Source organism: Haemorhous mexicanus, chromosome 7 (genome assembly GCF_027477595.1).
Source record: "Haemorhous mexicanus isolate bHaeMex1 chromosome 7, bHaeMex1.pri, whole genome shotgun sequence".
In the NCBI taxonomy this organism is placed as follows: Eukaryota; Metazoa; Chordata; class Aves; order Passeriformes; family Fringillidae; genus Haemorhous; species Haemorhous mexicanus.
In genome coordinates this window covers 30,069,065-30,092,434 of record NC_082347.1, presented here as the reverse complement: position 1 = coordinate 30,092,434, position 23,370 = coordinate 30,069,065, and the positions used below count along the sequence as shown (strand labels likewise).

At 41.9% G+C, this 23,370-nt stretch overlaps 1 protein-coding gene across 6 annotated transcripts in view; it reads right to left on the bottom strand.

Annotated features, from left to right (window-relative positions):
• Nucleotides 1-23,370, bottom strand: part of WBP1L (WW domain binding protein 1 like) — a 59,238-nt gene that overhangs the window by 23,012 nt on the left and 12,856 nt on the right. Inside the window, exon 2 of one of the 6 annotated variants that reach the window (XM_059851889.1) lies at nt 18,889-19,036. The exons of 2 other annotated variants lie outside the window; for them this stretch is intronic. Coding sequence is in view for 3 of the 4 variants with exons in the window: in XM_059851883.1 (XP_059707866.1) it covers nt 1,394-1,534 (141 nt within the window). In the remaining variant the exon portion in view is untranslated. Of the gene's footprint in view, nt 1-1,393; nt 1,659-18,888; nt 19,037-23,370 lie in introns of those variants that run through there. 3 more of the 6 variants (XM_059851883.1, XM_059851888.1, XM_059851886.1) reach the window with 3 other exon arrangements.

The window sequence follows — 23,370 nt, the reverse complement described above, 5'->3', positions numbered from 1 at the left end:
CTGAGACAACCAGATGTTCACTGTTCCAGCAAATGAAGCCAAATTACACCTAACTTCTACTTTTACACCTTATGCAGCACCCCAGCTGCACTGAACACATCTCTAAAACAAAATAAATTATTTAAAGAGGAACTTTAGAGAAAAACACATCCGTGAGTTTCAAGCAATCTCGGCATTTGCAGCAGCGACATCTCACTGCAATTTGAGAGTTACCTAAAGCCAGTCAGCCTTTGTGCCTGAATTTCCCCCTCTGGTTCAGTTTCTAGTTTTTAAGGCAAGTCTCTTTCCCCTGAGCGCTAACAAGTGAACTATTATTTATAGCTATTGCACCAATCACAGAAGGTCATTGTGCTAGAGGTAGTTTCTTATGTAAAACTCTTTTCGGATGGGGAGTTGTGGGGGTGGGGAGAGAGCTGCGTTTCACCAAAACTGAACTGATAAGGAAAAAGAGACAGCACTGTTTACTCAGCAGAGCGTCGAAGCCTTTTAGCGCTGATAAACAACTGAAAGTAGGTAGTTTAAAGCGTGTTACGGTCCAATCTCGACTTCTTAATTCTAAATTAGAAACTGCAAGCAGCACTCTGATATAATTCAGTATTTATTTACTGTGGATTACAGATCACAGCAGTGCTGGAAAGAGTTTACAGTTAGAGTCTCCTACAGACGTGCCTCCCAAACCAAAAAAAGGGTTTGCTCTCCCCAGCCTAGGAACACATAGTTGGCACCTCCTCCAGCAGAGAGCAGCTGGGCAGTTGCTACCATTTCTCATTCCACTCGATATTACCAGCTATTAAATTATCCCAAGTTTCTTGTTCAAGCTCAAACTCTCGCAAAACAATTTTAAAAATCACCAAGCTGTGGGTTACAGCATGTTGCCATTTTCCATTTGGTGACTTTTGTTAGAGATGAAACACGCACGCACACACGCACACATACACACACACGCACACACACATACACATATATATACCTCTACCTGGGTATTTTCTGGGGTTTTTTCCCTGTTTTTTTTGTTTGTTTTTTTTTTTTTTTTTAATCCACAGCTTTACATACAAAATAATGCCTGTACAAGAAAACAGTTCAAAGTTTGGCATGTTTTTAAGAAATGCAAACGCAATTCCATTTTAAGGACTGTGGAAAGCACCCTAAAACCCAACGACACAAAGAGCCTCCCTGCTCAAAGCCTCCAACAACAACAAGGAAGTTTCTATCCCTGGCTCACAGTTTTGCTCCTTCCTTGCTAATACAAAGCGTCTCTCGCACAACCGTGCTCTCCGATCACACGCCACGGGTGGGGAAGTGCTGATTGTACAGTTCCGTTTTGGGAAAGTCAGAAATCATATCCTTAGAGGCGGGGGAAATAAAAATAAAAGTAATCGGTCACATCCTCCACCTGAGCAAGCAGCTCCCACCGCACTTCAGCCGGTTGGTTACCTGTCTGAGACCCAGGAGGAAAGGCATTCTGCAGGCTCATCCTCCACACCAGCACATGGGAAGGCAGGAATTTAAAGCCCCACAGCAACCATTTCTTCATCTGCTGCGGGCAGCCCGCTCCTCCGATCTTATTTAAACCAGGGCTTCCTCAGCTGGGAATGCTAAGTAAACAGGGTCCTGGGACACTGCACGCACTCGCTGGCTCCCCCTCCTCCTCCTCCCACTCCCTGTGACATATCTCAGACGCAGCCCAGCCGGGGTGTTTGCAAGAGGGAAATGACATCAGGTCGGGCAGCTCTGAAAAAAAATCCCAAAAAACAAAACAAAAAAACCCACCCCAAACAAAAAAACTAAAACAACCCCCCAACACAAAAACATACACACACAAAACCCCCAACATAAACAAAAAAAAAAACCCCACGCCCCCACAAAAGAAAAGATAACCCCACACCAAAAGGCAGCCCTGAACCTTTAGCCTGCTGAGCTGCTGGGTGACACCAGGCAGGTCACTGCAAACGGGACCTGTCAGGGAGCCCTGGTGGAGCAGAAATGCAAAAGTGCTCTCCTCCCTGCTAAGGGGATGCTGCAGTGGAGGGCAGTCTATTAAAAATGTTGTCATGAGCCAACAGCGTGGTGATGATTAAATCTCGCTCAGCAAAAATAGACAGTTCATCTATTTCTGAGGAGAAAGATAAGTTGGATGCTGCCTGCTGGACAGCACTGGAGTCCTAGATGCCACCACCATGGTTCCTCCAGACCCTGAGGACCTGGGTAGTCTTCACAGGTCCAAAGCACTTTCCTGCCACCTTCTGCCTGCCACCACAGTTCCACTTTTTCTGACTCATAGCACCGTTCAGCTCTCAGCCCCTGGTAACAGCTGTCCCTCTAAAGAACAGCAACAACTTCCCTGATTTCAGAAGGATTAGGATTGGACCCCTCCAGCATCAGACAGGTGATGAGAAGAGTTTCAAATCTACCTCTCCCCAAGGAAAATCTGACTAGCCCTGTTGAAAGGTTTCTCATTCTACTTGAGTTCATTTCACATTTTCATGCCAAGGGGCAATTAAACCTTATAAACAAATTTATCATCCGGTGCCCAGGATGGCATGTCTTGTTTGTCCTCCCCCAAGCAAGGAGTACAGCAAGTTCCACAGTGGTGCAGAAGATGACACTGCAGAAGGTAATCTAAATTTAACTTCCTTTTCTACCTCCACTTTGAAAGTTCAGCAACCTCTTTTTTTGTGCTTCTCTTTAATCAGCAGCTGTCCTCGTCTGTCGGGGAGGGGGGGCCTGGGACACCATTGCCACTCCCATATGCCCCTGCAGCAGCTCCATGGATATTTGACAGAGGACAAACTCCCCTGCCTTTTGACCTCTTTGGCTTTGGAGCCCAACAAATTAAAATAAATGACAAGGAAGGGAATATACTTTTTTGCATAGTGAGTTCACTGAATGCCTTTTTTAGTAGCAGTTTTATTAGTAATTTCAGTACTTCAGAAGAGAGAGAGAAATCACATAAAATTCTCGCAAATGCTAATTAGAAACAGGAGAAAAAAAATTAAAGAGGACACTAAAAAAAAAAAAAAAAAGGCAGAACAGACACCCCTTGCCACCCAACAGCTAGACAGCTTTCAGCAGTGTCAGAAAAAGACACCCATTTTGTACATGCCAGAACCACTCAGTGACCACCACTGCTGCCTCCTCTCAGTCCAGCCCAGAGTGGTTTCCCAAATGAGAACCTCACTCTGTGTGTCCTGTCCATAACTGGGCTGTGAGACTACACACAAGCATTACTTATTTTTACACCAACTTCAAGGCACCATCTAAAAATGCTGTTTAAGGATAAGCACATCCCTGATTTCCCTAAGAGAAAACAAGCAACGAAGCAATTTCCTGGAGGATACAAAACATCGGCGTTAACTAGCATCAGCCAGGCAATGGGATTTTCCAGCTTTTGTGCTCTTGGATCAAACTCTCAACCTTTGCTTTTCCAATTCTATGGACAAACACCACTGATATAAAAGGGCAGCTTTCTGTTTTAGTAATCTGTTCTGTGGCCTTGCACTGGCCTTTGAAACATCCGATTTTGGCTGTTGCTATCCAGAGCTCTGGACCAGGCAGATCCCAGGGCTGAGCTAATGCAGCAGTTTCTAAATCCCTACTGTCAGAAGAAATCTAACTTTAACCACCCGCCTCTTCCTCAGCACACACTCAAAAGGCAAAGCGTCACTCCAGATCTAAGACAAGTTGTGAAGGACTATCAAAAGCAGTAACTTGGTGGAAAAGCAAAAGCATCCTAATTTATGTGTGAGCTTAGCAATCCTGGAAAGACTGACACAAAAAAGGTGGCTTGCAAGCAGGCATTACCACATTGAACTGCAGCAGGAGCAGCCACCCTCTCTTGCAGTCCCTGAGTGACAGCGGCCAGTAACATGCTCCGCAACACTGCTATAGGCAACTAGGGGAAAAAACCCTGTGGAGGGACAGGAAAAAAAAAAAAAAAAAAGAGCTGGACAAGGTAGCTCATACCCTTATAAAACACTGATCAACACCCTTAGAACCTCTGCAAAACACCTAGGTTCTCCTAATTGTTGCAATTGCTTTGCATATACCAACTCATATCCTTTTACCCCCTCCTCTTTTTTTAAGTTCGTAAATTCTTGCCCCAAAGCTCTGCCTGGTGGCAGTGAGTTTCATAAACAGTGGTTGTGAACAAATAGTTTCTTTCATCAGGAATGAATTCACCACCTTCTAATTTGACTTTCATATTATTAGCAGGTGGAAACAGAAGTCCTCATCCATCTTCTCACCCATTCATTACTCTGTACCTGTTAGCGATCTTCTTATAAAAGATATCAATCTTCCCTATCCTCTTAATGTAAAATCTTATCCCAAAGCCTTCAGCTGCTCATTGTCCACTTCCAAAACCCTTCTAATTTTCTACTGCTCTCTCTGCTTGGGGGAAACCAGAGCTGAAGTAATAATTATTTTAATGAAAGCAAGAGCAGCTCTAAGGCAGGCTCAGCATGGGTTCACTGCCTTTATACAAACCTGGAATTTAAGATCTGCAAAGGCTACACAAGAGTGCATCTATCCAAGGTATAATGACAAAACATACACAAGTTTTGTGTGTTTGTTCACACACTTCCTCAGTATATGACTCTCTTGAGGGCTCTGAAAAGTCAGGACTAATGCCAGGACAGATTAGGGGATCCACATTACTTTAAAAATTTGCTTGTTTAGGCAGCTACCAACCATCCTTTTTTGGCACATCAGCATGGATCCCACCACAGAAAAATAGTGAGCAAGTTTCTACCGGAAAAGAGGGAGTAAAGGCCTCTAGGCATTACCAGTCTGTAATACTGTTCCAGAACATGCCATCTGCCCCAAATATGATGTCCAGCAAAGGATGCTGCTCAGTACCTTCACAGGCCAACACACTGTGCCTCATGGCCTCAGATATAACGCACAAGTGAAACACATGGTGGAGGTTGTTTGGGCCATTTCAGAGTTGCTTTCCATGTTTGATGGAAGATGCTTGCAAGCAGGTCTGGTAACCAAGTAAGGTATAGAACTCATTTTGATACACCCTGAGGAAATCCAGTTGTGCTAACACAATTGCAACAAAAATTGATGTTGTGCACCTTAAATCTGTCAGGCTTGAAGCATGAGGCTGCTCTCAGTTGCTCCACTATAACAGTCTTAGGCAGAGAGAGGTTTTGAACAGCAAATACAGATGATGTGTAATATCCTCCGTTTAAACTTTAATACCACAGTTCTGTAGCTACATATACAGGTTGACCATAAAGTTGGAACAATTTTATCTAATTATTCTTCCGTTTTCCCCAGTGCACTCTGTTATTTTCATGTTGATAAGAGGAGTGTTTCTGGAGCACCATTTTTGTTAGTCAGCCTGCAGCCCTGGGTGCTAGGGCTGAGACTTCATAAATCTGGCATGCACTCAAAACACAGTGTGAAAGAAGCAACCTCAACAAAGGTGACTTTACCTTCTCTATCCTGGGGATAGTCTGGGGAATAAAGAATAGAAAAAGGAAAGAAACATACAGAAAGGTGTAAAAGCAGATCTCTGTTTCTCTAGAATAAGACAATATCCAGGAACAACAAGCTCCATCTGCCTTGACAGCAAAAATTCTAAAGGGACTAGTTTGCTAGCAAAACTAGCATGAGACACTGGGAGACGACCAGTGCTGGAACAGCAATGCAGTGCTAAATCTGCTGACAAACCATTTCTGTCTGCCCACCTGTGCACTTGAAGATCCCTGAAGAGCGAAGGGCAACTTCCCCACCCCAATGATGGCACTACAAGAACATGATGACTTTCCAGTGTGAGGGCCAGGTGTCCCGGGTTCACGTAACATACAGCATTGGCACTGCCTACCAAGAATGCCATCAACAAATTCCAGAGGACCAAGAAGAAGAGGTCAGGCTGGTAACCTCCCAGTACCTGCAGGACCTAGAATATCTACTCTTTTGCTCAGAGGACAAGTGGCCCAAAACAAACCTTTCACTCTGTCTAGTATTACTGTACCGTTAGGGAGTGGAGTAGAGTGGGTCCCCCAGTCCACAGGCACTTCAACTACAAAACAAGCACACTGGAGTCACTGCATTTACTGTTTATCAGGCCTAACTGTCTTAATCTTTGTTGGAGCAAGCAAAGAATAATTCAGGAAAAGACACCATATCTGTTGGAACCAGTGTGTCAGTTAGCACTGCACCCAGTCTGATGGACCAATTAATTTTAATGTGCAACAAAGCACAAGGGCTTGCAGTGGTAAGAAGCTGTGCCTCTTCCCCACAGACCATCACTTCTGTCAGCTCAGTGATTCAGAAGTGCAAAAAACTCTTGCAGGGACAGTGCATTTCAACCTCACTGCTGTTACCTGTCTTTCTCTCTGAATAACTGTTTGCTCAGGGAGGATGAGACTCTGCACTTTAAAATATTCTCAGTGTTACTGAGAGCCCTAAGAGCAACAGCTCATCCTTGATTCCAGCTGACTCTCAATTCCAACTGAATCCCAAACAGCAATTGCCAGCCAAGGAGGCAAGTACGAATATGTGCCACATCTCCACCCAAAAGTGATGTGTAAGCGCTGAACTCAAGTAGTGTGCATCACAGAGGAAGCCACTACCCACTCCATGATCTGCTATTTCAGTGAGAGCTTGTCCTCCTCTTCACTGCTCCTTTGTGGGTGAAGAAATGCCAACAGTAAAGCACTTCCCTTTGCACTTTTGTACAGCAAGCAGTCCTTCCTCTGAAATTGCCTTTTGTATTCAACTATCCTAAGGGCACTCAAGGAAAAGGCAGGGAGCAGACAAGGGGTGGTTGTAGAGGACATACCCAAGAGGAGTCCTCTCCAACACCCGTCTGACAGAGGAGATAAAAGCAACCACATCCAGGCTGTTTAGACACTCCTACCCACTCTGCTGTTCAGCTGATGGGAGAGTGGCAGCAATGAAAAGTCCAGGCTCTTCTCTGAGACCAAAATAGTTTTTTCTAAGTGTAGCTTGAGGTTTCCAGCCCTCAGTGACATTGTTCCCACTGCTGTTTCCCCATGAAGCAGAAAATGATAGCCACAGGTCCGGCGTGCTTTTCTTCACAGCAACAGAGCCACAGCCAAACCAATGCAACTGTAATGCCAAAGTCTGTATGAATCATCTACTTTTGTGTGACCACTCTAACACCCACGCCTGCCATCCAAACCCAGAGGTGTTAAAAAGTTTCAAAGTCCTTCATAATGGAGGCACAGAGGGACTGAAGGCTTGAAAGTGCCCTATTGAGATGTGATGCTAAGTGCTTCAAAAGAGATTGGGTTGATTCTGCCCCTTTAGCATTCCCAGGTTTTCGGGCACCTGAAATGCCCAAATGAAGATGTCAGGCTTCACTTTTAGTGTGGAGTGGGTAATGAAGTCATGGTAAAGCCTACTCAGCTTTCTTCTAAGCCTCCTGGGAGGGGGAGAAGGAGGAGGGAGTGGGGAGTTCAGCTGTTAAATATTTGAAGAGACTGCCACAGTGTATCCGGGGTGGTACAGGGACACCAGCTTGGCTCCTTGCTTTTTGGCACTCCAGCTCTTGTCTTCCTGATGCCCATGTATGCAAACAGGACTTTGGTAATGGCTCAAGAGGAGACGATCTGCTCCAGACAGGGAAGAAGGCAGAGTCTGCAGACAGTAACAGGATCCCCTAAGCACAGAATTAAGACGGTAAGCGTCTGTTCCAGTTTTAGAGTCTTGCACCATGTGGGTACCAAAAATACAGCCCGTGTGTGCCCTTTGGTCACATCATCACAGACATGAATTGTCCCAGAGATGCTTACCAGCACAACCTTGATGGAGAACTTGGATGCCCTACTCTTACAACTGCTATTTGATTTCTCTACAAATGACAGCAACTCACTATTTTTAGTGCTCATCTCATGGCTGCTTAGCGTTTCCCTTGGGCCTTACTTACCCTTGTTTCACAGCTTTGGTGCCAGCTCCCACGAAGCATTTTTTTGATGCCAGAAGGGATCATGCCAAGTCTGTCTCTGTTGATGCCAAAATGGCAGCTGGCTTTATTGTTGAGACAGGATTTGCCAAAACTAACAACACTAGTGCTGGGGTGACTAGAATTGACTTCAAGGTTTTCATCTTCCTTACTCTTCTGTTGCCTCTAGATTCCATGGGATAACGCTACTCTAAATACCTTCTGGGGTCCTAGAAAATGGATTTTTTCATCATAGGCTAGGTCAAGAGGCAATTATACAGCAGACAGTCTTAACTCAGAGATCCTCGAAGAGAAGGATACTTTTATACATGAAGCAATTATCTGGGATGCAGCACTGCTGCTGCTGGGCCCAACTACACAGGCCAAGGCCTGCTGCAGATAAGGCAGGGCATGAACTCTCAGAGCCTGCAAACATGTTTATAAAGAACCTACCACAAAAACAGACAATCTGTTGAAGATAAGGGTGGCTACGTGATTTACCAAGATATACCTACTACAGAAGTGTGGAGTGCACAAGAAGGTCAGGGATCAGCCAAATTGCATTATATTACCATGGGCAAGAAGATAAAATCCAAGCAAGTTAATTTGCCCTTTGCCCCTTTTGCATTCTCACAAAGTGCCACTGTGTGAAAAGCCACTATTCAGATAAAATCCAGTCTCACACATGGTGCACAGGCATGGTGGTTATGGGAAACACCCACAGAGATAGGAACAGACAGCAGACATGATAGGCAATCACACGTGCACATGCCTGTGATTTTAAGTGATGGTATCCCTACAAATCATAAAGCAATTTGATGTTAACCTCTGCTGCTTTTCTTAAAAATCTGAAACCTCACTCAGAAACAGTGGTGTCAAATGGGCACCTGATAGCCCAAAGACACTCAGCTCTTGCTTCAGGAACCATGCATTGGTTAACCTGACCAGAGGTAAACAACTGCTTAAAAAGGCTTTGTCATCAGGTAAGACTTTGCTGGATCTGTTATGCATCTAGTCTGGTCAGATCTCTCTGAAGTTTGTTGGCCTTTCCTGACCATAAGTTTACATCTTGAAGAAGTTTAGAAAAGCTCTCCTCAAATCTCAGCAGTCTTGTTTTCTGTAGCTTGTTTTATAAGAAAGAGATTCTTTCATTAAGTTCTGAGAATTACATTTCTCCAGCAGAACACCACTTCTACGTAGCTTGAACCCTTCTTTGAAGGAACAGATTTTTTGGGAAATCCTTCAGAAAAAAAAAAAAATACATCACCAGCCACCTCTTTTTGAGCACACTGCCGGATATTATGGTTTGGTGATGTTACACTGCAGAGCAAAATCGCACAGTCTGAGGCAAATGTCCCCAAATTGCTCTCTAGATATGTACACTGTCAAGAACTTTCCTATTATCCCTGGACTTTTCCTTCCAGGCCCTGCCATGCTACCTACATATCCACTGATAAATGGATTCTGGTTTGCAGGAGACTGTGTTTGCAGTACTCAAACTACAAACAACTGCTTTAACTGCATCTTCTTCCTCTTAGAAAATACATGTGTATCACAATATGGTATTCCCAAAATTAAAAATCTCTCAATTAACCCAATGGGCTGTGCAGTATCTGAGTTTTACAGGATTTCTGTTATCTAGCAGAAACACAAACTCATTCTTACAGCCCCAAGGATCCTGGCTGAGGCTCGGAGTTTGGCAGAAGCACAAGGAAAGCCCCTCCACATGGAGTGGTGGTGTGACTAGCAGAAAGACAGACTTCTCCTCTTCCAAAATGAAGGGCACTGAAGATCACATTTCTTCATACAACCAAAATGAAGAATGAAAGGAAATCACAAGTTTAACTATTAAGAAAGCTCAATATCACAAGCATTTAGAAGATCACAGCAAAACAGTATTAAAGACATCACTTTTAAATCTCTAGACAAAACTTTATTAAGAGAGCTATTCGGTCTTAAATTCCACTGCTAAAAACTTCCTTTAAAATGCAACTTTATGGAAAAAAACACTTCAGAAAACCTCCTTTTAAACAAAAGATTGTCTTTTCTAACTTGAATTACTGCATTGCTTATGATCTCTCCAAGTACTTGGAATTAAAAAATGAGTAAACAAAAGTAAGGAATAAATGAGCATTGTGTATGGTTAAGGGCAGATTCAAGCTGAGTTCATTGGTATCTGTGAAAGAGAATAAAATATAAAATACCTTAAAGTCTGATCTCTCTCCTGTTACAGTACAGGTTCTGTCTTGACTGACATCTTTACCAAGAGAAAAAGAAAAGCCCCCCAAAAGGCCACCCACTTTGCTGCTCTGCCCACCAGAGAGCAGATGTTTTGAGGGGGCCCTCAGAAAACATGGTGTACATGAACCAGAGCTGACAGATGGAGCTTTCCAGGTGCAGACGAAGCTGGGTCAAACCAAGCATACAGCGCAAAAAATCCAGTGCCTCCCATCACCACCGTCACCATCCTGCTTCATTTCTCCTAACCACAGAACGGGGATAGCACCTGAGGTACCAGACCCACTGGACTCAGAATGAATTCATGGCTGTTCTTCCTATGCCCAGCAGAGCTGCACCGGCTGCCCAAGGATTGCCTGGCGGCTCGGCTCAGCCAGAGGCCAACCCGGGAAGCCCGGAGTTATGTAAGGGACAGGCGGCGGGGAGGAAGCGATGTCCCGGTGTCGCGTTTCAGCACCGGCCCTGGCATTACGCAGTTTGCACTTTGCTGAAGCATTAAAGGCACTGGTGGCACCTGGAATCACAGCCAGTTTCTAAATTTCAGTGACAAATCTGCTGGCCAGGAGGCTTTGCCCTTTCAAGGGCAGATACCTCCAACACCCTGTGGTCTCACTCACCTTCCCTCCTGGTATCTGCAGGGTTTTCCCCTTAGGTGCACAACGTGTGCATAAGCTTATTTCAGAGAGTTCAGTAATTAAAAACTTAATTCAGTTTTATTTTGGGAAGAAACACTGATAGCCATAACCTGCTTTTATGGGAATTATCCCATCCAAACTGCTATATTGTCCAGTAATGCTTATTATTCCACTGGAAGATAAAGTGAACACTCCCCTGGCTGTGCAGAGCAGAAGGAGGACAAGAGGATGCACACAGTTTTAGTTCTTTCATGCACTTCTCTATAGCAAGGCTGCATGAAAAGAGAGAAGATCAAGCACTTGCTTTCTCCTTGCTCAGGCCTCCCAGACATGCATGTGCTCTAGATCACAAAACCAGTGACCTTTTACTACTGCAAACATTGCTTCTCTTGGAATTCTCCCATAGCATAAACCAAATGGTCTGAATGAATCAGTATTAAAAAAATCAAAACAGATCAAAACCTGATTGACATCCTACCTTTTTACAGGAAAGCAGTTAGTGCTAATTAGAGTGACTATGGTAAAACAGTAAATGTAAAAAAGCCCAGAAAAACACCAAAACAAACCCCCAATTAGCAAAATATTTTCTTCTTCAAAGGGTGAACAATATATATCACTCTCAGCACTCAGAAAGTTCACTGCCCTGTGGGTGACTGTTGAATGAACAAACTCTAAGACAAGGAAATATTTTCAATTTTTAGAAATACTCACTTCTGACACATCACAGGCTCCTACAGTAGTATTTTTCCCCTGAAAGGGGTAGTTTGGGGAGTAGAAATTCTGAACATCTCCTTTGGAACACCAGGACACCAACCCTCATTTCCTGTCAACAGCTGACAAAACTAACCAATTTAATTTCAGAGACTCAGCCTGCACCTTGCAAAGTCATTAGATCATTGAAAAAACATCTTCCAGGTAAAAATACATAAAGAACTTAGGGACAGACAGCAACATTTGTGAGCGGGATTTAGTTACAGATTTAATTACAGACTGACCATCAGACTTGTCCTCCTTTCAGCACTTGTTTCTTAACACAGGCTTCAAAAGTCAGGGCTGTTTGAAAATCAGAGAGGCAAACCCAGAGGCACCAGGCTGTCAAACTGCTCTGGGAACGACTGGCTGCACCCAAAGCATCAACATTTCTCTAACCTATTCTTAAGGCAACTGCAATCACTAGTGAACTCACTGCCTCAACAGGGGATGTACTCCTGTGCTTGATGCCCTTTAAACACAAGGTTGTTCTTTCACATTACCATTAACTCAGGCCTTAGTGCAAGATAAGACAATAATTTTTTTCTTCACCACTAAAAACAAGACAACTGATCGTAGGGATCTTAACTTAGCTCACCTGGAAAATTGATCCATTCCTCTATAAGCTGCTTCCAGAAGACAAAAGAAGTCTTTATTTCCTACACTACAAGGATTAAATAATGGTTTTACTGGTTTTCTCAGTCTGAAACTTAAACTCATCTTAAAATGTGGGATCCAGAATGGGGCATATCACTTACTAGTGTGGAGTATTACAAAATACCTGTATAGGACAATTCTACACTGTTAAATATTTGGTGAGTTTTTTACTGGAAGAATTGCATTCAATTTCTGGTCTAAAATCCCAGACTATTTCACTTTTTCCATTGCTAAATACTCTGCATTTTTACTTGAGGAAAAGTGAAATAGACTTCAGGCTATTTCTTCAACTTGTTCTCCTGTTTTATAAAACACACACAAACCTCCATCTGCATCTCAAATGTTTTCTCTTTGTCCCCCAAACTGTTGGCACAGTGACAGAACAAACCCGTCCAGGATCACAGTCACCACCACAGATACTCCTCAGGAAATATTCCTCACTTAATGGACCCTCCTGAACACAGATCCTCACTGAGTATCCCATAACCAATGTGCTGCCTCACTCAGGCTGGGCTGTAAAACATACATTGAATCAACCAAATTAAATTCATCAGCCTTTTCCCATGAGGTTGTTCCTGATAAATCCACACTGCTCATTTCCTGTTGCCTTAGAGATGCTTATAAAACCTTCAGGGATTTATTCTAGTACTTCAATAGAGACTGAAGCACTTCATGATTTTCTGACTTTTTCTTATTTTTTCCCTTTAATCTGACCCCCTATACATTTAGTATTTCTTTTCATATGTGCAGATTTACAACTAGGAGTTTGTACACTTTCTGTTTGGGGGTCTTTTCCCTCCAGAACCAAAAGAGCTGCAAACACTTTCAGTCTGTATCAGTTACTGAGTTATTGTACATTCACTTCATTCATTAAATTTTAGATCAATACCTTTCTTTTTCTTTTTTTATATCTAACACTGTTTTGCAGAACCTTTTCCTAAGCCTTTGTGTGTTCCTTACTAGCTGCAATATAATTTTTACACCAAAGGTAAATGATAAAATCAGTAAAATCTTTACTGTCCCTTCAGTTTTAGATGGCTGGATTTAGTAGATGGTTTTAACATCAGCAAAATATAATGAAGATGATAATAAATTTCAGAATCCTTTTCAAATACAGGTCTGGGATAAGAAAAAAATTCTTAACATTTTTCTATCACATATACCCCATCTTTGGAAGGAATTCAGCATAAACTGACAGCTTGGCTTTATCTTTTAAAAGTGTCAACACACAGTAGAATGTCTATTGCAGTCTGAGCTCACACTGACTTGAGGAAAAATAACTGACCTTCAAAAATGTCCCAAAATTCTTGGGAAATTCAAAGCCAAGCAAAATTAAAAAAGCTAAAGCCATCTTTTGTAAATGTAAAAACATATTAGTGAAATTGAACTTTTATCTGCCAAAGCAAGCCAGCAGAACCAGTGGCATTCAGTGCATCCACCATGCACCAAAAGAGACCTTCAGAGATGCCTGAAGGATTCAGGCTGGAGACCAGATCCATGAGAGAGACAAATCAAGCAGCTTTGTTGTCAGACAAAGCACGCTGGACCAGGGTGAATTCTCATACATGCAACTAGTGTATCCTTGAGCTGTGCAGTTAGAGGAAAGTCTCTGGGCTGTTTTGTGCTCCACAGCCCTGTAGCTCTGCACAGCTGAGCCTCTCTACTTCCTTTTACAAGGCAGGCTGGAGGAAACACAACCCTGCTGCTTCCTCATTAGCGTGAAATAATGCTGTCAAATTGTATGCAGACAGCTTTTGAACAACCCCAGGAACAGCCAGGCCTCCAAAATCTCAACACACACATGGAAAATGCTTCTTCCTAAACCTCCCAAAGAGGAGGAAGATGCACCAGTGGTTCCTACAGTCCCCGAACTGCAGCTAGCTTGGGAGTGTCTGCAGCTTACAGCAGTTCTCACCAGATTCTTGTTCAAGTCCTCCACTCTTTGCTTGCATTTAGATGCATGCAGATGCCAAGGACATCCCTTGTGAGTTGTGTCCTTAGGTATGAGAAATGCCACCAAGTCTGGGGTTTGACTGAGAGCCCAGATCTTGCTGTAATGTGATAGCTCTGCCAGAGCCATCCTGCCAGGTCTATAAATCCCAGTATTTCACAAAGTAACAGTGGAATCTGAAATAAGATTAGTTTCTGAAGGACAAGTTGGTGGTCTGGAGGTTTTGTTTTATTTCAGAGTGTTGCCCTAGGTCAGGTCAGCTGACCAGACAGGCAAGGAGCACAGGCTGCTGCTGTACCACTGCAGATGCCAAGCATTCAGAGTATCAGCAGTCAACGCTAATGCCAGAACAAAAGACAAGACCATTTTCCCAAGTTCAACAGTCCCCCCACAGACCCAGCTTTACTTGGATTGTGTCTAGGAACAACCATTTTTTCACAGATTTATTCCTGGGGGGGGGGAAAAAAAAAAAAAAAAGTGGGGGGGGTCAGATCTCTCAGAGAGACTCCGGCATCTTCAAGAAAGGTCAAGAACTCACCCCCAACGCCTCTAAGCCTTATTAAGAATGAACAGAAATGAAAGAAACCCTCTATCTATTCAAATTCAGACATTCTGTCAAGATCTGAACACTTTTACCATGTTTTTTTCCTAACAGAGCCTGGGGCTCAAAAACATTCTTGAACATGAAGGTTCATATAAATCTACCAAATTAGAGTCAGAAAGACTTTCAAATGCAATTTACAACTCAGCCAGTCAGCAAAAACATGAAAGGGCACTACCCAGTAGATTCCCCCAATATATAAACACTCAGAGCAGCATCAAAATTTGTTCTGCAAGAATGTCTTCATGAGGCAGTTGATCTTTAGTGATCAAGGAAGTTGTGGATAAACCTCAAGACTGAGAATGTTTCTGGTGCATATTCTCATTTCTCCCAAGGGAATCTTGATCGTCTGAGGAATATTAACATGAAGTATGCAAAACATTTTATGGACTGTTTATAACCTAATGACTCCAAGTGTAACTTTAGATGTCATTCTGCAAAGACTTAGTCATGTTCAGCAATCTGAGCAGAGGGAAAATGCTAAAGCCTCTTGGGCAGATCACTTTTATTGCTCCTTTAGCTCTGTACCAGCAGTTTCATGTAATACAGTTAACTTATACTGGTTATATCAGCAAAACACTGCTCAAAATCAAGCTGACATAAAACTCATGGTTACATTATTAAGTAGTAAAATCCTTCCAAGGACTTGTGATTGGAAATGTCTCTTCACATATACAGCCAAATTTAAAAATGCAAAAGATTCTTACTTAAATATTACTTAATGGTAATGTTAAAACTAGTGTTCATCTGAAAAAGATTTTGAAATAAATACTCTAATCCTTCAATAAAAGACAAACTGAAAAGCACTTGGTTCTCACTGGGTATGCTTACTGCAAATCAAGTTACCTTCCTGGAAACTCAGTATGTATTTGCTAAATGAAAAAAAAGCATCTCTTATGGCTTCACAATTAGAATTTAAAAAACCAGATGCTACAGGAGTTACAGTTTTCTTCACAATGTTACTTTACCAGTTATACATCTTGAACAGTAAAAACAAGTATTCAAGGAGAAAATACTGTCACAATCTGTGAAGTTAATATTTATGTTAAAAATACTCATGGAAGAATTTAGCTGTTTGCTTTCCAGAAGCCACTGTCTGGTCTCTCCTATTTTTCAAATAAGAAGAGGCCTTTGCAGAATTATAAATAAAACACTGAAACCTCCATGTGACTTTCCCATATGCAGCTTTTCAACAGCCAAGTGATTTCCACTATCCCATCCCCACTGTTTGCATACTAAGGCAATGTTTGCCAAGTTTTGCCAAGTAGAGAATTTTTAAGCCAAATTTGTAAAACCAAGAAGATAAAGACTTTGTTAATATCCTCTGATCAGAGATAAATATCATAAGGAGAGTTAAACTGAGGAGAAGAGCAAGAGAACAAAATATTTTATGTTTTGCCATCAATTTACCAGGAATGTCACAGTGTCAGTGTAGAATACAAGCATGCCAACATCAGCTTCCCTGAGATTTTGAGAGCCCTACATGAAGCCATCCTACTTCTGCACATGTTCTGAGACATAATATTTTTTACTCATCAAACAAACAAGCAGATCCTGCCTGAAAGGTGGAGGAGTTAAGAGAACATCTCAATTTTATTCATCTAGGGCTACTGGCAGATGTAGCTGACAGGATTCTCCTGCCTGTTGCTTTTCTGGTTGCCTTCATTTCCACCACAATATCCAGATATCTGAAAAACCAACATCCAAATGGCTCTCCATGCTACACATCACATCCAAAAAGCTTGTGGAGGTGACTCAAAACCAGGCTTCCAGTTTTCTGAAGGGTGGGACATGTGACCACATCTACAAGGAACACCACAGCAGCTAATTCTGAGCCAAAAGGGGATGGCAGGCAAGGCTGCAGCACATGTACCAGGACAAGAGAAAGGACTGCCTGCCAGAGGAAAAAGCAGAGGACAAAGTACAGAACTGGTCATCACTTGAACAAGTAGGGCAGCCCAACAATGAATGCAGAAAAGTCATCTGCCACAGAACATTAAGATGCCATGTTAGACTAAATGCCCCACAGCAGAAGTCCAAGACTTATTCTTCCCAGGACACCAAAGTATCTCTTTTCTAGTCTAAGCTGCAGCACAACATTCATTCCCACTGACCTCACTTTTTCCCCTTGCATGAGGAACACGCCCAAGGTGCTATCTTGATCATGCAATCACAAAAGGTTGTTCATTACATGCAACAGTTCAGTAAAGCACATCTGGCAATATGACAAAAATCTGCACAGGGACACCTTGAAATTCTCATGTTTGATTTAATCTACATCAAATCCCATTAATATCTAAACACTCCTCTGTCTCCAGGAGTGCAAGAGCTGTGGCTGTGGACTGGTGACAACCTGCAGCTTCACTCCATGCGGCTCCCAGTCTGTGTCATGAAAGCCTGGCACCAAGACTTGCATGAAGAAACTGCACACACAAAGGGGACGGAAAAGCCTGCTCCACCCTCCTGAAAGGTATTCTCTGGTCCTACTTACAGCCTGAAAAGTGAGTGGCAAGAGGTTCTGTCTTTACTCTCTGCAGTTGTGCTCAGCTATACTCGCTGCCTGCACTGCTCCTAAGTTTATATTTACTTCCCGTTGACAACTATGTTCTTCTGCAGTCAAATATGTTCTTCTGCAGTCTATTTCATCTTATCCAAAAAAGACAGATAACACTTTTTAGTTTTTTACATTAGCCAGGTTTCTTGTGCAAGACAAATTATGGCCTCTATACAAAACATAACTGGGATTCCAAATAACTAGTCATGCATTCTCAAACTGTACTGGGCTTCATGTCTGGCAAAGTCACTGTTTTCTATTCTTTCCTTTTCTACTAGCAAAATAAGAACAGAATTTACTATATCAGAAACAAACTAAGTCATTAATGTTTATAGAGAACATCTATTACTTTACATTACACAAAAGATTTGACGTTTCATTTTTCATTTTATATTTTTGATACAAGTTCAGTATTAATATTTGTATACGTACTGAAAACAAGGAGAATTCTTAAAAGTTCACAGGTTTCAGAAGAGGACATTCTGTGATTTAGTTATTTGCAGGTAATAAGAGAAAACAAATACAAAATCATACTGTTTATGAAAACTAGTAATTGTTGATGATGACCATGGTATTTAGGGTCAATCTTTGGAGAACTGGCAGTAAAAAGAAGCATCTTCCTTTCATTTACCCCTTGCTATACCAAATATCTATATTAAAAATAAATTTTAAAACCAAGACAACTTTATTTTCTTTTATTCTTCCACAGTATCAAGGAGACTGAAAGCATATTTCAATCTAAAAATTTCCTGTAAAGGAGGATTTCATTGTCAACTACAGTGAGCAAACACCAGATTTAAATTTTCCCTTGCAACTTGCCAATATTTCATGACTCAGCTTAAAAAAAAAGTTTTCTTTCCACTTCAGTAACTTTCCTCTTCTGGTCTCCAGCAAAAAGATGGATGATAATTTAGGAAGATTCCTAGCCATGCATCATTTCTGGCTGATATCAGTTACAAGCCAAAAAGTAATCAGAGATTTAAAATACTGGCAGAAATAGTTTAGTGGTTGGTATTCCTTTGCTAATGCAGAACTTCAATACTGCCTTTATAAAATCAGCATCAAAAGAGATGCAGAAATATGTACTCAGTGCTTCTGACATTTCATTGTAACTGGACATTCTAAGTAGGAAGCCATAAACACATTGCCAACAGCCTCTGAGGTAACCAGCAACATGGTAGCAATAAGTGACATCGGGATTAAAAATGAATGATCTCATAATGTCTCCCAAAGTGCCAAGAACTCAGACCTTCACTTGACTGAAGACTCTTTACAGAGTAACCACACATGAAATATATGAAAACATATATTCCAGACTCACAGGACTGGAACCCTCATAACAAAGTGCCACAGTGATGACTCAAGTTCTATGGGCAATTTTTATTTCCATGACATTAAATTTCTAATTTTTCTGTCTCCACACCTCACAACCCACTTTTTGTACCTCAAAATACTGACACAAGTTACCAGTGATCTCCCATGGCAAGAGATGCATGGGAAGCTGTGCAACAGCCTTTGGGGCAGGGAAGCCAGATCAAATCTTAATTTCTCAACTCAGGAGCACAAAGAAAAGAACACATGTACCGGCTTTCACATCTCTCTTCTTCACATCTTGATGTCTCTGCTAACAGATTCTAACAACCAGGACACCAGAATTCATACTTCAGCATCTTCAACTTCTTTCCTGAAGGACTCCAGCTATTGATTCCTGATAACGTTGCCAGGCTGGTCCCTGAAACAAGCCAGAGAGCGCTCAGGAAACATTCAGGAAAAGGCTGGAAGAAAGAGGTGGTTGCAGGCATATCCCAGCACACAAGAGATCAGCCCCTGACTGCAGGGATAAGCAAGGCTTTCCAAATCACAGCACATCTCAAAGAGACTGCAAGGATTTCCCAACTTCAGAATAACAACTCAAAGAGGACACAAAGAGGAACTGTGAAGCTGCAAAGGCCTGTGTGGCTGAACTGAACCCCTGAAGCTCTCTGCAGCTTGGGCAAGGTACAGTCTAATGTGTTATCACAGGTACCAGATGTTACTCTACACTGAAGTGCACACTTCTTGACCAGAAACCTGAATTGAGAGGTCAGACTTAGCAGTGCAGCTTTGTACAAGGATTCCGACACGAACACTAGAAGCAGCAAACAAGAAAGAAAGAAAGAAAAAAGAAGCCAACCAACCATCATTCTTTAGAAGAGCAGCTGCCTGGAAGAATTTCAGAAATACTTTGTCCAAAAGCGTTTCAGTTGCCATTCAAAATACTCTTCCATTGCATTTTCAATTTCAAAATCTCTTTGCCTTCAAAGTCTGTATCCTCCTATTTTTTATTCAAAAGCTCTTGCAATTTAAAAGTCATAGAAAAGCATACCAAAAATACCAGACCTGACTAAATGCATCCATTTCTCTGCAACCTTTATTCCTTCCAAAGCTCCATGTGTGCTTACAAGCATATACAGATACACAAGTCAAACAGGATTTTCTGCTATAGAAAGATCTACTTCTAGTGTTTATTTTCCACTTGAACCATAATTTTGAATAGCAGATGCTCCAGTTTTAGCTTAAGCAAGTAAACATAAATCTGATGAAAGGCATTAGGGGTATAAAAATGCCCATTACCTCTTTGGACTAGATTTGAACTGGTGACCTAATGATGTGACACTCAGTAGTTCTTTAACTGTGATCACAGAGATTTGCATCAGCAAATATTTAAATCCCAGGAGATGATACTTCCTTGGGAAGAAAAGAGATCTTCAGAAGTAAGAGTCTACATTTGTGCCATTTTAACAAGCAAGAAAATACAAGTAACAGTCACTTGATTCCTGTGGGTTTCTAGAAGATCCTGGTATTGCAAGTAGACAACACATGAATTTGTACCAAAAGCCAGTACTTGCAAAGCTCAGCATTCACTACTAGACAGGGGCAAACACAGCAAGTCCCAATAATCTCTGTCATGGCTTCAGAAATTTACTAAAAATGAAGACACATTTTTTTATGAAAATGCACAAACAGATCCACTTTGAGACGACTTACTAGGAATTAAGGTTTTTCACATTCTGTTCAACTGCATCATGTACATCTGCAGAGCCTGGTATCATGGCATCTACCCTACCAGAACTATCCAGGCTCTTTGTAATCCAGGAGCCTTGCATCAATATCCACATGCTACAGCAGTGCAGGTAGGTGCAGATCCCAATGAGGCAAGCACATGCTCCTCAACTGGTTTCAAAGAGGCATCAGCTGAAGGCAGCTAACACTTCATCTTGAAGAGAACCATTCTCTGATATTTTGTTTGGTTGTAAAAATTTCACAATGGTACAAGTGCCAGCGAGCAGATAGAGCCAAAAGCACAATTAACAATTCCCAGCAGAGGGTAGATGCTGTTTAACATTTTTCAAAAAGTACTGCATATGTGCAGGTGCTCCATTTCACTGAAGAATCTCTTAAAGCCATCTCCTAATCAATAGTAGTATTTTTAATTTCCCTGATGAAATATAATACTCCCATGAACAGCCATCAGCCCCTCTCCCCATCACATATGCAAACTCACCCACAAGTGTGACCAATCCTACAAAAAGGCTCTTGAGAAGAATCATCTGTACAAGCAGCGATCTGCCTGCTGGGGGATGAAAGTCCTTTCCTGAGGTTTGCTTTGGAACTACAGATGTGCTTCAGCTGCTCTACACTCCTTCAGCCATCCCAAAAATACCAGCCAAAACTGTCAGGCCATCCACAAGAAGACAGTCACGTTCTCCAGTTGGCATCCAAGAGGTGTGCAATTAATGACTTGCCAAGAAAAGGTACTTATCCTAGCTAATTTTCACAATATCACACATAGCATTAAAATAGCTTCAAGAAAGGAAATAAAAATATAATATAAATTACAAAAGCAAGTGATAAATCTTCCAAAAGCATTCCAAAAGATCATAGTAAAAGCTTGTAAGGGTGAGCAACCTGATTTCATAAACATGCTTCCAATTAACCCTTTTACAGCTTCAAAAAGATACCATCTCTTTTGTTCCCAAGCACATCTGCCAGAGCTTGCCAAGGAAAGCATGAGCAAGCAGCTTCAAAGGCAGGATGACGTACCTATAGCAGTAAACCCTAATCCTTTCTGGGGAAACCACACAACTGAACTTAGTCATAGAAAATGGGATTAGAAATTCTAAAACAAAACATGGCATTGAAGGAATTAGCAGTCATCCCAAAATCATGTTGAAAATATTGAGCAACACTTAAATAACAACTTTTGTCAGGGCTGATAAAAAGGAATAAAACTAACATCTTCGACAGGAAACTTTTGGCGAATGGGGATAGGAACAGGATATCTGTGTCAGCCCAAAACCTTACACACTGGATGATGGCTTGGCAAAGAGCAGGGGTGTCTGAGAGCCACAGCCATCACCCCTAGAAATTCAAGTGCACAGATCCCTAGGAAAAGGTTTCTGTGATTTGACCATAGGAAACATGGCATTGATGGAAGCAGACAGTGCTTTGACAATAAAGTGATTGCTCATGTGCAGGGCCAGAGGGAGAGTCTCTGGGAGGCAATTTGGGAAGCACAGCCTTATTCTTTCCACAGTTCATAATGTCATTCAAACTTATGTATACAAGAATGTTGCAACTGCTCAAGTGATCATCTCCACTAGCGTCACACACATGGCAGAAATGCAGAGGTCAGGATTTCTGAGGCACTTCCCCAAGGAGAGTTAATGTGACTTTCTGAAGTTCCTCACGTTTCTCGCACTGGAACTTCCTGGACAACAGCGTTACATATTTTCCAATGCCCAGATCTAACCCAAATTACATGTTTACACGATCCACATGAAATTCAGGTTTTGATCAATGTGTGTTTTCCTCTTTGAACAAGAGCTGATTTTCTAACTTAAGACAATCTTTCTAAAGTAAACCACATCTGTGCATAGGGTCACAGTGCGTGAAGAGATCCTAAAACAATTAGTTCAAGTGAGTTTCCCATGCCTTCTCACTGCCAAGCAAGCTTCATTAGCAAGTACCAAGTATTCAAGTCCTGATAGCTTCAACAGATAAAATAGAGAACACAAAGACTTGCATCAGGAAAAGGAAGGCAGTGGAATAAAGTAGATAAGCAAGGAGAGAAAATAATACCTTGAAAAAAAAGGCAGACCATCGTGATCTAAGTGCTAATTAAATCTGCTCCCAGTCGGTATTAAATGAATGTGACCATAAGGCACGAGTCCAGTCTAGCAAGAAAGAGCATATTTCCCCTTTGATCATTCTCTGGTGTCAATGGAAATCCACTGGGGCTTGAAGAGATACCAAGCCATTGAGAGATGACTATCTAATTTAGCACACAGAAGGTGAATGAAAGTAAACGAGTTTCCACCCCACATCTTCAGGTCCAGGACTATCACTTGCATTTAATGAAGTCAGAACACTCAGATTTCAGTCATCTCCCTCTGCTTTCTCCCTTCACAGTCAACAGTCTCTTCTTTCCTAGGTATCAGGCTCGTCTTTCCTTTAGAATGGTCTCCATGCTTCCCTCTCTCCAAAGTGAAAAGAAAACAGGACAAGACAGCTTAGATGCAGCTAGTTCTTCATGCCAAGCAGTACAGCACAGGGCTGTCCAAATTCAGGGCAAGAGCAGAATCACTGTACTACCTTTCATTTACAACTGACACTGCCATGTGAGTCTTTTCTCCCTTGCAGTCTCATAGATCCCAGCAGAGTCCTGCAGAAGAGTGACCCTGCAGCAACAACCAACTGTACAATAGTAAAAACAATGGGAACCAGGGAGTTCCTAAACCAAAAACTGTGGTAGCTTTGAGTGGAGGAGCTTAGAAACTGCTTATCTAGAATCTCTGCAGGGAAAGAAAAACGATATTTAAGCACCACTCTGCAGAGCCCCTCTGAAATCTCAAAGGTAACCAGACCTGCACATGAACCCAAGAGAACTGTGAGAAAATTCAGCTTCCACCAGCAGCAGTATCCCAATCAACTAGCAGAGCCTCTTTGCTACACCTAGACAAAAAAAAAAAAAAATAAAAGAAAGACAAGATAGGACATTTCACACTCTGCACAGTCTCTTGAAAG